At 41.0% G+C, this 11,146-nt stretch overlaps 1 protein-coding gene across 1 annotated transcript; it reads right to left on the bottom strand.

Moving 5' to 3' along the window:
* Positions 1-206: 206 nt before the first annotated feature.
* On the bottom strand, positions 207-9,530 carry LOC121369756 (muscarinic acetylcholine receptor M3-like). Its single transcript, XM_041494814.1, has 2 exons — positions 7,226-9,530; positions 207-585 (listed from the first exon to the last, which is right to left on the bottom strand). The coding sequence occupies exons 1-2, from the start codon at positions 9,528-9,530 to the stop codon at positions 410-412; spliced, it is 2,481 nt and encodes an 826-aa protein (XP_041350748.1). The 3' UTR covers positions 207-409.
* Between the last annotated feature and the right edge of the window lie 1,616 nt (positions 9,531-11,146).

Raw genomic sequence — 11,146 nt, forward strand, 5'->3', positions numbered from 1 at the left:
CAAAACTAATCCTAAAAAGATAAATAGTAAATATCGAGTTCAAACTAGTAATTCTGTACACGTCAGAGTCCAAGAGATATTTCCAGCTTCTGAGACGAAGTGTCCGCATTACGTCCGCGGCCTCCATAAGGGTCCTGACGAAAGAAATGCATTCTCGAACCAGAACCTTTTTTTTTTTTTGGGGGGGGGGGGGGGGGGGGAGAGCACCAATTAGCACAGTCGCCATCTTGCTTCACAGCGCCATCTTGTTTTAGCGCCATCTTGAACTGCTTCGCACGGCACAGACACTTTCTTGCTTGTCATCTACATGGAAATCCACGGATTCGAGCAATGTTAACGCTGTCGGAAGAAGCACTGGGGCTCTCTATCATCGGCAACATCAAGCCACTTTGCGCTATTTCGAAATCGTTCATCTTGGAATCAGATTAGAAGCCTGGATGGGGTTTATCATCATTCTTTGAATAGAGCCTCGCTTTGGCGCACACCGACACGTCAAGATCCGGATGAACGCGCGCCGGAAGTTGACGTTGCACAAAGCGTAACAGAGTGGGTTTATGGTGCTGTTGATGTAACACAACCAGTAACCTACAAAATAAACATAAGAAAATTAGTATGTAATTTATGGTGGTGTTTTTGTAGCATACCCAATAAGCTACAAACTAATTATAAGAAAATGTGTCGTTTTTGTTTTTGTTTTGTTTTTGGAATTGTACTTCTTATCACACACCTTCTTCTCGATTTTGTTTTAGTCCCAACTAGAACCGCACAATTTGTATCATTAAAGACCATGGTGTGTACTGTCCTGTAACCTAAATAATGACAGCTGGTTTCGTCTTTTCCCCTCTCCTTTCTATCCTTCCAACCATGTCTGTGTCTTTCTCTCTCTGTCTGTCTGTCTGTCTCTCTGTCTCTCTGTCTCTCTCTCTCTCTCTCTCTCTCTCTCTCTCTCTCTCTCTCTCTCTCTCTCTCTCTCTCTCTCTAGCTCTCTTTCGCGCTGTGTGTGTATCCCTCTGCCTCTGTTTCTCTCCATCATGCTTCCCCAGGAATTTTTTTTTTTTTAAAAGACGAAATTACGTTTTTAACAGGGTCCACACACACACACACACAGGCGCGCGCATGCTCTTTCTCTGTCTGTCTGTCTCTCTCTCTGTCTGTCTGTCTCTCGCTCTCTTGCTCTGCCTCACTCTGTCTCTCTCTCTCGAGGCGTAACATAGCCCAGTGGAAAGCGTTCGCTTGATGCGCGGTCGGTCTAGGATCGATCCCCATCGGTGGACCCATTGGGCTATTTCTCGTTCCAGCCAGTGCTCTACAACTGGTGTAACAAAGGCCGTGGTATGTACTATCCTGACTGTGGGATGGTGCATATTAAAGATCCCTTGCTGCTAATCAAAAAGAGTAGCCCATGAAGTGGCGACAGCGGGTTTTCTCTTTCAATATCTGTGTGGTCCTTAACAATATGTCTGACGTCATATAACCGTAAATAAAATGTGTTGAGTGCGTCGTTAAATAAAACATTTCCTCCCTATCTATCTCTGTCTCTGTCTCTGTCTGTCTCTGTCTGTCTGTCTGTCTGTCTGCCTGTCTCTCTCTCTCTCTCTCTCTCTCTCTCTCTCTCTCTCTCTCTCTCTCTCTCTCTCTCTCTCTCTCTCTCTCTCCCTCCTTCCCTCCCCCCCCCCCCCCCGGTGGCGTAATAACCATATATTAGATATCAAATAGTCGTAGTTTAAAATGAGCTGAAGGTCGTTAAACTAGCATTCCTTTTTTTTTCTATACATGTTTTCACAGCACGAGTAATTAATTTAAGTGACTTTGTCACGTCTGCATTGAAGCTCATCTGACTGTAACTATTTCCAATTATTTGTTTTTCCTATTGATAGTAAAACACGGCAATCAGTCTAATTATGATTGAGTTCGGTTTGTTTCGTGTTTTTGCTTGGGTGTATTATATTTTTTTATTTAATAATTAATAATTTTTTCCAGACTGCTTCATCACTGATCGCCTATTTATGGAAATTGTTGTTCATATATATTAATTCTGGTATGTTTTTTTAAAAAACACAATATTTATTAACGTGTTCTTGTACGTCATTAAATATTGATTATTAGACAATGCCTATATTAAGATCTGGCCCTACATTTTTACAAATGTCACTTTTATAAAACACAGCAGACAGAACAATAACTATATTCGATAACAGACAGATAAAGAATTACAGTTTTACATCATGAGTTTTACTTAAGCCAAGGATTATAAACTGACGTCTTTCCTATTTTAAATAAATTCTTGCTAAATATGTACAACTTACTTGAAACAGTCTTTTATTCTTCTTTTTATTTCCATTTATGTGATATGATTATATACCGTCACAAAAATAGTAAAAAAGGTAATAATATTTGTCTAGTAAACTGATGAAAAACCAGTTATATTTGCTTTGGTGGTTGTTTTTATGTTGCTTTGGTGTTGCACACTTGTTGTTGGTGATGTTGTTGTATTTTGACGTCGAGGAATGGGTAGTAAACTAAAGTAAAATATTCAGTAATGTGCTATAATATGTATAGATAAAACAATTCTAATTTATGTATTATTATTATTATTATTGATAAGGGGCGGGACGTAGACCAGTAGCAAAGCGTCAACTTCATTTGCGGTCGGTTTGGGATCAATCCCCGTCAGTGGGCCCATTGGATTATTTCTCGCTCCAGCCAATGCACCACGGCTGGAATATCAAAGGCCGTGGTATGTGCTATCATGTCTGTGGGATGATGCATATAAAATATGCCTTGCTACTAATGGAAAAATGTAGCGGGTTTCCTCTCTAAAATTATGTCAAAAATACCAAATGTTTGACATCCAATAGTAGATGATTAATAAATCAATATGCTCTTCTATTATGGATAATTATATTATCTAAGAAATTATGAGATTCACTGCCACGCGCTTAATTAGATACGAAAGTTTAGAAAGAGTCAAACAAACATATATTTGATGCCTTTATTTTATTTATTAAAACGGGCCGCTTCTGAATTCAGTCAAAACAAAGGTCAGGACACACTTCAACACCTGTAGCGCCCCAAGGAAAACATCATGTTGTGCCACAAATGTTGAGACGTGTTGCTGTACCTCAAATTCGGGCAAAAATGATACAGATATTCGGGTAAAATGAGCTAACCTGAGACCTTTTTACCATTGTATTTCCATCATTCTACCCTCAAAATTAGCTGTCATCCATGTAAAAATGCGTACTGATTCGTTTCCAACTCTATATAGCTGTTGGCAGTGATGCTAATATGAATAAATGTTGTTATCCAGATTCGGGCATTGTCGTTTAAAGCTAGCCTGCCCCCTACAACAATAGGAGCCCGTACGCCTATGGGACCCCGTTGCACAATTTCCTGCGCGCGCCTCCCCTCACCCACTCACTAGGCACGACCCTGCTGAAGACAGATTTAAAACACGATACAATATTGCATCGAGTAATCTGACACACTTCCTTATGACACGATCCCGCCATTCTGCTTCTTTCTTTTTTTTTTTTTTTTTTTTTTTTACAAAAGACTGACGCCAAGAAGCTTTTCCCTTTTATTAGAAAGCAAAAATAACACGAATAAGGAGCGCCAGATGAAGTGAGTTTGCTAAAGACTAGAATCTGGTGTGTGATCCGATTTCTGGAATACTGAGCGTGGGATCGCAAGACATGGTAATGCCTGGCACACATCTACGGGTTAACGCCGACTCAACAGTCGCGTTGGCGTTAATCGGTACGTGTGCGCAGGGCAACGATGCGACAGTCGCGTCTAATCTCCAGTTTTGCCTGACAGGTGTTAAACATGGTCTCTTGCTAAGTAAGGGTATTAATATACTTTGATATATAGTTTGACCGAAAAAAAGTGGCCGGTTCCCAATCAACTAATTAACGGTATGAACACAAACACGATCATCTACAATGTAATTAATAACAAACAAACAAATAACATACACACATACACACACACACACACACACACACATACACACACACACAGAGACACACACACACACACACACATACATAGACACACACACATACATACATACATACATACATACATACATATATATATTCCCAAGAAAAACTATCATTTCTGCAGACAGACGCCGACAGAACCTGGCCGAAATGTACAAACCAACCGTTCCCAAACGTTTTATTTAGCATGGCCCGTTACAAAAAATTGGTATTTTAAATGTTGTGCAAAGAGATGTGACACGTGTGCACATTCTGTAGCAACTACTTCACTGCAGGCTCGTTGGGATAAAAGAATATGGAAGATTAGGAAACATCTTTCCTGCAAAACCCGAAATGTTATCTATCTCATACGGTGCACTATCCACCCTGATACCAGCTGGTATATTGGCTCCACAAAGAATCTAAAAGCAAGGTGGGAAAACCATAAATCAGACTGTAATCTCAAGAAAACAACAAAATGTACCGTATCCCAACACGTGAATACTGTTACCCACCTGAGAGATCCTAATCTAACGCTTCTACATATCTGCGCTATTGACTCAGTTGACAATGAAACACTTCTTCTTATAAAAGAGACATTCTGAATGTGTAACATGGGAACAATTTTCAAGGGACTTAATTCCAGAAAAGATTTCAATTCCTCTCGAACTTATGAAAAGTAATTTGGACTGAAACAGAATACATGCATAAACTGGATTTTTTAAAGTGATGTTTATTATCATTACAGTTTTACCCCACCTCTTTCATTCATTTAATTAGCTTTATTTTATTTATTTCATTTATTTTGTTCTGATTTATTCACTCATTCATTCATTTATATTTGTTAATTAATTCACTCATACTATGTATCATACCATATCCACCACCACCCTTTGTATCACTATTATATGACCTTTGTTAGTTTTACAAGACCTTTAATCTCTTACCAGCAGTTTATATTCATTTCATTTCAACTTATTTTCGTGCTTATATCCAATTAAGGTTCAAGCACGCTGTCATGGGCACACACCTCAGCTATCTGGGCTGTCTGTCCAGGACAGGGGGTTAGTTGTTAGTGAGAGAGAAGAGGGTGTAGTGGCCTTAAGAACTCGCTCTGGGTTGGAGCCGGTACCGGGCTGCGAACCCTGTACCTACCAGCCTGTAGTCCGATGGCTTAACCACTGCGCCACCGAGGCTGGTCACCAGTTTACTCTGCAGTTTTTACTTGAGTTGTACTCACTCCTACATTCTCAGCTTCATAGCTTGTTTTTAGAGTGGTTGTTTACCTCGCATTAGGTTTATTCATTTATTCTATTCATGTTTTCATGCAGGATGGTTTGACTTCTTTTAGCTTAGTTTTAAATTAAGTTTCTTTTTATGTTTTAAGATTATTTGATTAAATTTTGATAAATATATTATTATTAGCTGAGCTTGCTCAGTAATTATTTTTATCTAAAGTTACGTTATATTTAGGCCTAATATTAGAAAGGTTTTAATTTTATTTTATATATATACGCAAGTAACTTTTCGTCTTTATTACTTGTAAATTATCCGGGTAATTCCTTTTATGTATTCAGATTGTTTTTGCTATTGGTTTATCCATTTATGCATTCATTCGTTCATTATTATTTTGTTCATTATTTTGTTCTTTGTTTTATTTACCCTTTATTATTATTTTATTCCCCCTACCCACACTTCGTTTTATCTCAGTCATAGTGTTACCATACTTTTAATCTTTGACCAGTAGTTTGTTCTGCAGCTTTTATCTTACGTTACTTTATTTGTAGCTCCGTTTCTTATATAGACTTAAGTATATTATTTATTATTTTAGTTACATCTTTAACTCTGTTTTTGTTAGTGGTTTTATGTGCGGATTTTTATTTTTGTCGACAGATTTCCCTGATGAAGCCTGAATAGGCGAAACTTTGAATTAAAGAGGGATATATGACTTATATAATTATATATAATCGTCTAGGGTATAAAATGGTAGTGTGTATGAATCGTTCAGGGACGAAACAAAATGGGTACGAATCGTCCAGGGACGAAACAAAATGGGTACGCATCGTCCCGTAACAGATTACACTGTCGCGTCTTCTGGTGTGTACAAATGCATATTTTCAGACTGCTGCCGACTCGATAGTCGAGTCACTGTTAATCGGTAGGTGTGCGACAAGCATTAGATGACACGTTTAGGAGGCGTCATTGAGTTACAGAGACCAAGCTGTTGCTGATTTATATCAGATATGATGTCCTCCCACATCTTGAATCCTCTTACTGATTAGGTACCGCACCTGATACAGATGAGCTCGTGACACATGTATTGAAAGATAAATAGCACCCACCCACCCACCCACTCCCGAAAAAATACGACGCGTGCCTTTTATGTCCAGATAGAGAAGACTCTTGTTGACTACACCCCGACACAGGCCCCCCCCCCCTTCCATACACACACACACCTGTTATGTATGTCTCGGTACGACCCTGTCGATATTTATGAGACGGCGACTAGAAACAAATTCACTGCCGATTTATTTTGCTACTGGCAATGAAAAAGGAATGAATATGTTTAATATTTTACCCGAGCAGATTGATTTTTAGCCTACGGTTACTAGATATACTAGTCATAAGAAGTTAAGGGACAACTGAAACATGCGTCTGGAGAGGGATAGCTGATTTGCTCTGCCAGTGGTAAAGATATGCACCATTCTACAGACAGGATAGCACATACCACGGCATTTGATATAACAGCCCCGCGGTGAGCTGGTTGGAACGAGTAGATGAAAAGAGTACATACATACATTTTATCAGTGTATACGACGACAACAAATTAGAGGACGTTGTGCTACGTTCAGACTATCAACCCTCACGACAGTGTTGACCAACTCGATAGTTGCGTTGTAATTTCCCCACTCCCAACTTACGATGGGTGCGCTCAGATTAACAACTAATCGGCCATAGGAGTTGTATACGACGAGAATCGAGTTGTAAGAGCGCTCAGACTAGCAACTGGACAGTCGTAGAAGTCGTTAGACTGGCGAGTTGACCAACTTTGTTGTCACATTTGGTAGTCTGCACCAAGCACAAGAGTGCTCAGACTAGCAACTGGACAGTCGTAGAAGCACTGAGATCACCGAGTTGGCCTACTTTGTCGTGACAGTTGGTAGTCTGTAATTAACATTACAGTTACAAATACAGTTACAGTTATAGTTACATAATTATGTACATGTAGGCAATAGACCTACCTATAGCATACAGATGTTCATTTATGCACTCCGAACAGAAGCATTCTATGACTGTGAAGATGTTGTAGGGGGTCCAGGTGACTATGAAGGCGAGGAGTATGGCGGTCAGGGTCTTGGCGGCCTTCTGGTCCTGCTTCTTTTCCTGCCGTCGTGATCGCAGGTTATTCTTGGCGTGTTGCTTCCTCACCCGGTCCGCCGCCTGGGCCGCCATCTTCTCCTGCATGGCATTCCTCGCCTCGTCGTTGCTGTGGGCGCGACGTCCCAGGGCCGGCGTCCCGTGGGGCGGGCGGAAAGGAAGTCTGTTTCGATCCACGTCGTTCTTGTTGTCGTCCACCGATTCGCTGTCGGCGTCGCTGTCGTCGTTGGTGCCGCAGCGGCGAGTTAGTTCGCAGACGCTCTCCGCGTCGCTGTCCGGGATCAGTCGGATGGAGGGTTTCTTCTCCGACTCCGTGGAATCGTCTCTTGGTAACCGGATCAACACTGTGTACGTTGTCTCTCGTCTGTTTCCGTCAAGCAGGTCCTCGCCCGATTCGCTCAGCGGAGGAGCAGACGATATGGTCGTTTGGCGTGAAAACAGAGTCGTCCTTTCGGAGGATGGGGTGATGCCTGGGGAGGTTATCGTTGATGGGGTGATGGCGGGTGAGGAGGAGTCCACGGGAAGGAGGGGGATCATGGACGCGCTGTTGTCCACGTCACGGTCCCTCCCTTTGCGGTTCAACCCTATCGAATTATCGCACACGCTGTTCAGTCTCAACCGGTTGTTATTCGATTTGAATAACCCGTGAAATGTGCCCTTGGAGATGTGGTTCGCGTTGCCTGGCGACCCTTGTGGATCACTCGTGCTCGACTCTTCCAAATAGTCGGAGTCTCTGTCGATTCGTATACAGTTCCACCATCGTCTGCGATGCGATCTGTCCCGATCTTGTGTCGCAAATTGATCGTCTATCTCCGGTGAACTTCTGGCGGCACGTCTTTCACTAACATTAGAATATTGGTCATCGTCACCACTAGAAATTACAGATTTTTTGCTAAAATTATTCTTTTTACACCCTTGCAAATGTGGAAGCTGTTTTTGTCTCGTCTGCGTTATTTTATACACCTTCCAGTACAATATACTCATGATGCTGACAGGGATATAAAACGCGAACATGGCCGTGAAGATTGTGATATACTTGTTGGTCTTTAAGAACTGAATGTAACAGTCGGTCTTGGGCACGGTTCTTTTACCTTCAATATAGGGCCAAGCAAAGATCCACGGAGTCCACAGAATCGCTGAAATAATCCAAGCACAACAGATCATAATCCCTGCCCTCCTGGATGTCCTGTTGGCCCTGTAAGTAAGTGGACGCGTCACAGACAGATATCTGTCGAAGCTGATGATGATGAGATTGGCCACAGAAGCATTGCTCATGGTATAATCCAACGAGAGCCAGATGTCGCATAGCTCGGGACCCAGAGGCCAATAGCCCATGAGAATATACACTGTGTAAAAAGGCATTGACACAATCCCGATAGTCAAATCTGCCACTGCCAGACTCAACAGGAAGTAATTGCTAATCGTCTGAAGTTGCTTGTCCACCTTGAAGGCAATGATTACAAGGAAATTCCCACCGGCGGTGAATATACACAAAGCCGACACCACAATAGAAATAACGACTATTTCCGCTATTGAAAATCCTACAGCTTTACCGAATTCATTGGAGTTGGAAGAATTTGAACCATTGGAAAAATTCCACGTAGAATTATCAGAAAGGTAAAAACCATCGTCAGTAATTGGTGACGTCAAATCCGATAATCCCGTCTGAGTGGTGAAGTTGGAAACATTAAAATATCCAGAAATAGCATCACGGAAACTACCTAGTGACGTATTCAAATAACCAGAAGAATCTCCGAGATCCCCTGGTGATGTCACGTTAACATAACCTGACGTTAAATTTACAAATGGCGAATGTGAGCTGTTACCATAATCCGTGAAACCCTTAACATACTGGGGTGAAATATCACTATTCCTCGCAGATGAATTAAAATAATCCTGCGACACTGTATCAGTGTAGTTTGACAATGTATCTTTAACAGATCCTGTAAAATCTTTGCCGTAACTTTTAACTGTTACGTCTGTATGTTGCACTGAAGAGTTCTGGTCTGGCACTGAAGGTAAATCATCTGTTACATTCCAGCGATGATGGTCAAACCCCGACACAACGCGTGAAACATTGACAGACGTCGGCGTTGTCTTCTCGCCGCTTGGTGATGACGTTGTGGCCGTCGCACCGCTTGTGGGGAAGGTACCGTCTGTTAGCACCATCTTCTAAACCTGTATACATTGCTTCGTGATGGGTACAGTTAGGTTAAATGGCGACGAGAAATCACATTTCGTGAATGTGCAGTTCTTTGACCATGTTCTGGTGTCTTGATTTCCATGTTTTGGATCATCCTTTTCTTTACTTTCTCCTAAAAGAGAAAAGAAAAATATGAGAATTAAGAAATAAACAAAGCAATGTTTAAGTATGCAGTTGCAAAACGTTTCTAGAAGGAGAGTACAAATTGGAAAAGAAACCCCCACAAAAATCCACCCCCAAAAACAGACAAAACAAACACCTACAATATGTCAAAGTATATTAACATATATGATAAAACTATACTGGTAACAATCTTCAGAAAACTCGAGTCCCAAACCCATCGACTGGCGATGTCAGAGATTCTTGCCTGAACATTAAACTGATACATGCAGAGAAATGACTTAAAAATGACAAACATGAATTAGGTAGCGAATGTAATGTACTGCAAGTAATTCGGCAAAACAGTGTACAAGTTCTACATTCAAACTTGACAAATGATAATTTATAACGTCACGAAAAAGTAGGAGATATCGTTTCAATAACCAATAAGCTGAGTTATTCTATTTGAATTTGAGTGAAGTCAAACATAACGTGAACTCCAAATGCACGATTAAATACAAACGGAAATCCCAACGGAAAACAAACATCCATGTTTATATGCTAAAAACACTTAAACTTATTACATGCAGCTTGATGTTTGAGGATGTTTTACCTTAATTATATTTGTATTTTCATTTATTTGTTATTATGTCTGAAAACCTATGACATGCGACTTCATCTTACAGGAAACAGCACAGAACGAGGGTAAAATTTAAACAGCGATCCATCATCCTTCTCGACATTGCAATTAACCATTATTACTCGTATCTCGTTGCATTTTAGAGAGAGAGAGAGAGAGAGAGAGAGAGAGAGAGAGAGAGAGAGAGAGAGAGAGAGAGAGAGAGAGAGAGAGAGAGAGAGAGAGAGAGACACACACACACACAGACAGACAGACAGACAGACAGACTGGTAGTAATATGTATTTAACAACCCCACAACACATTTTCAGCTACAGCTATTTGGCGTCTAACATGTGGTTATTTTGTCATTTGGTCGACAAAAAGAAAAACGACCCGCTTCTGCTACTTGGGTTACTCTACCGATAAAGCAGCAAGGGATCTTTTATACGTACTTCCCCCATATAGATACGAAAGTACATACCACGGGTCTTTGGTGTACCAATTGTGCTGCACTGGCTAGGTTGGAAAATAAAAAACCCCAGAATCCACAAAAAGCGATCGATCCTGCGACCCGTTTTACTCCAGGCGAGCACTCTACTATTGAGCTACATCCTGCTTCTTTTTCTTCAAGAATTCAGTATAATGTTTGCACATAATACAGGTTGATATATCTTTGACAGATAAACAAGGAGATTGAACTAGAATGAACTCACACACCAGATGCAGTTGTCTTGCTAATTTAACCGGATAAGTTCTACAGAGGCATTCCCAGTTCGGCATATATTTAGGCCTGATAACTTTATTTTCTGTGCAAAGAATCGTGTCTTAGCTAGTGACTGGACATCACAGAACCACGTGGCCTG

Source organism: Gigantopelta aegis, chromosome 4 (assembly GCF_016097555.1).
Source record: "Gigantopelta aegis isolate Gae_Host chromosome 4, Gae_host_genome, whole genome shotgun sequence".
NCBI lineage: Eukaryota > Metazoa > Mollusca > Gastropoda > Neomphalida > Peltospiridae > Gigantopelta > Gigantopelta aegis.

What these genes read in the sequence shown, in the direction of transcription:
- LOC121369756 (XM_041494814.1), bottom strand. Translation starts at nt 9,530, where the DNA reads ATGGTGCTAACAGACGGTACCTTCCCCACAAGCGGTGCGACGGCCACA. An exon ending in TGAACATCTGTATGCTATAG is followed by an intron (nt 586 to 7,225) that starts GTAGGTCTATTG and finishes TTTATTTTGTAG; the next exon opens with GTTACTGGTTGTGTTACATC.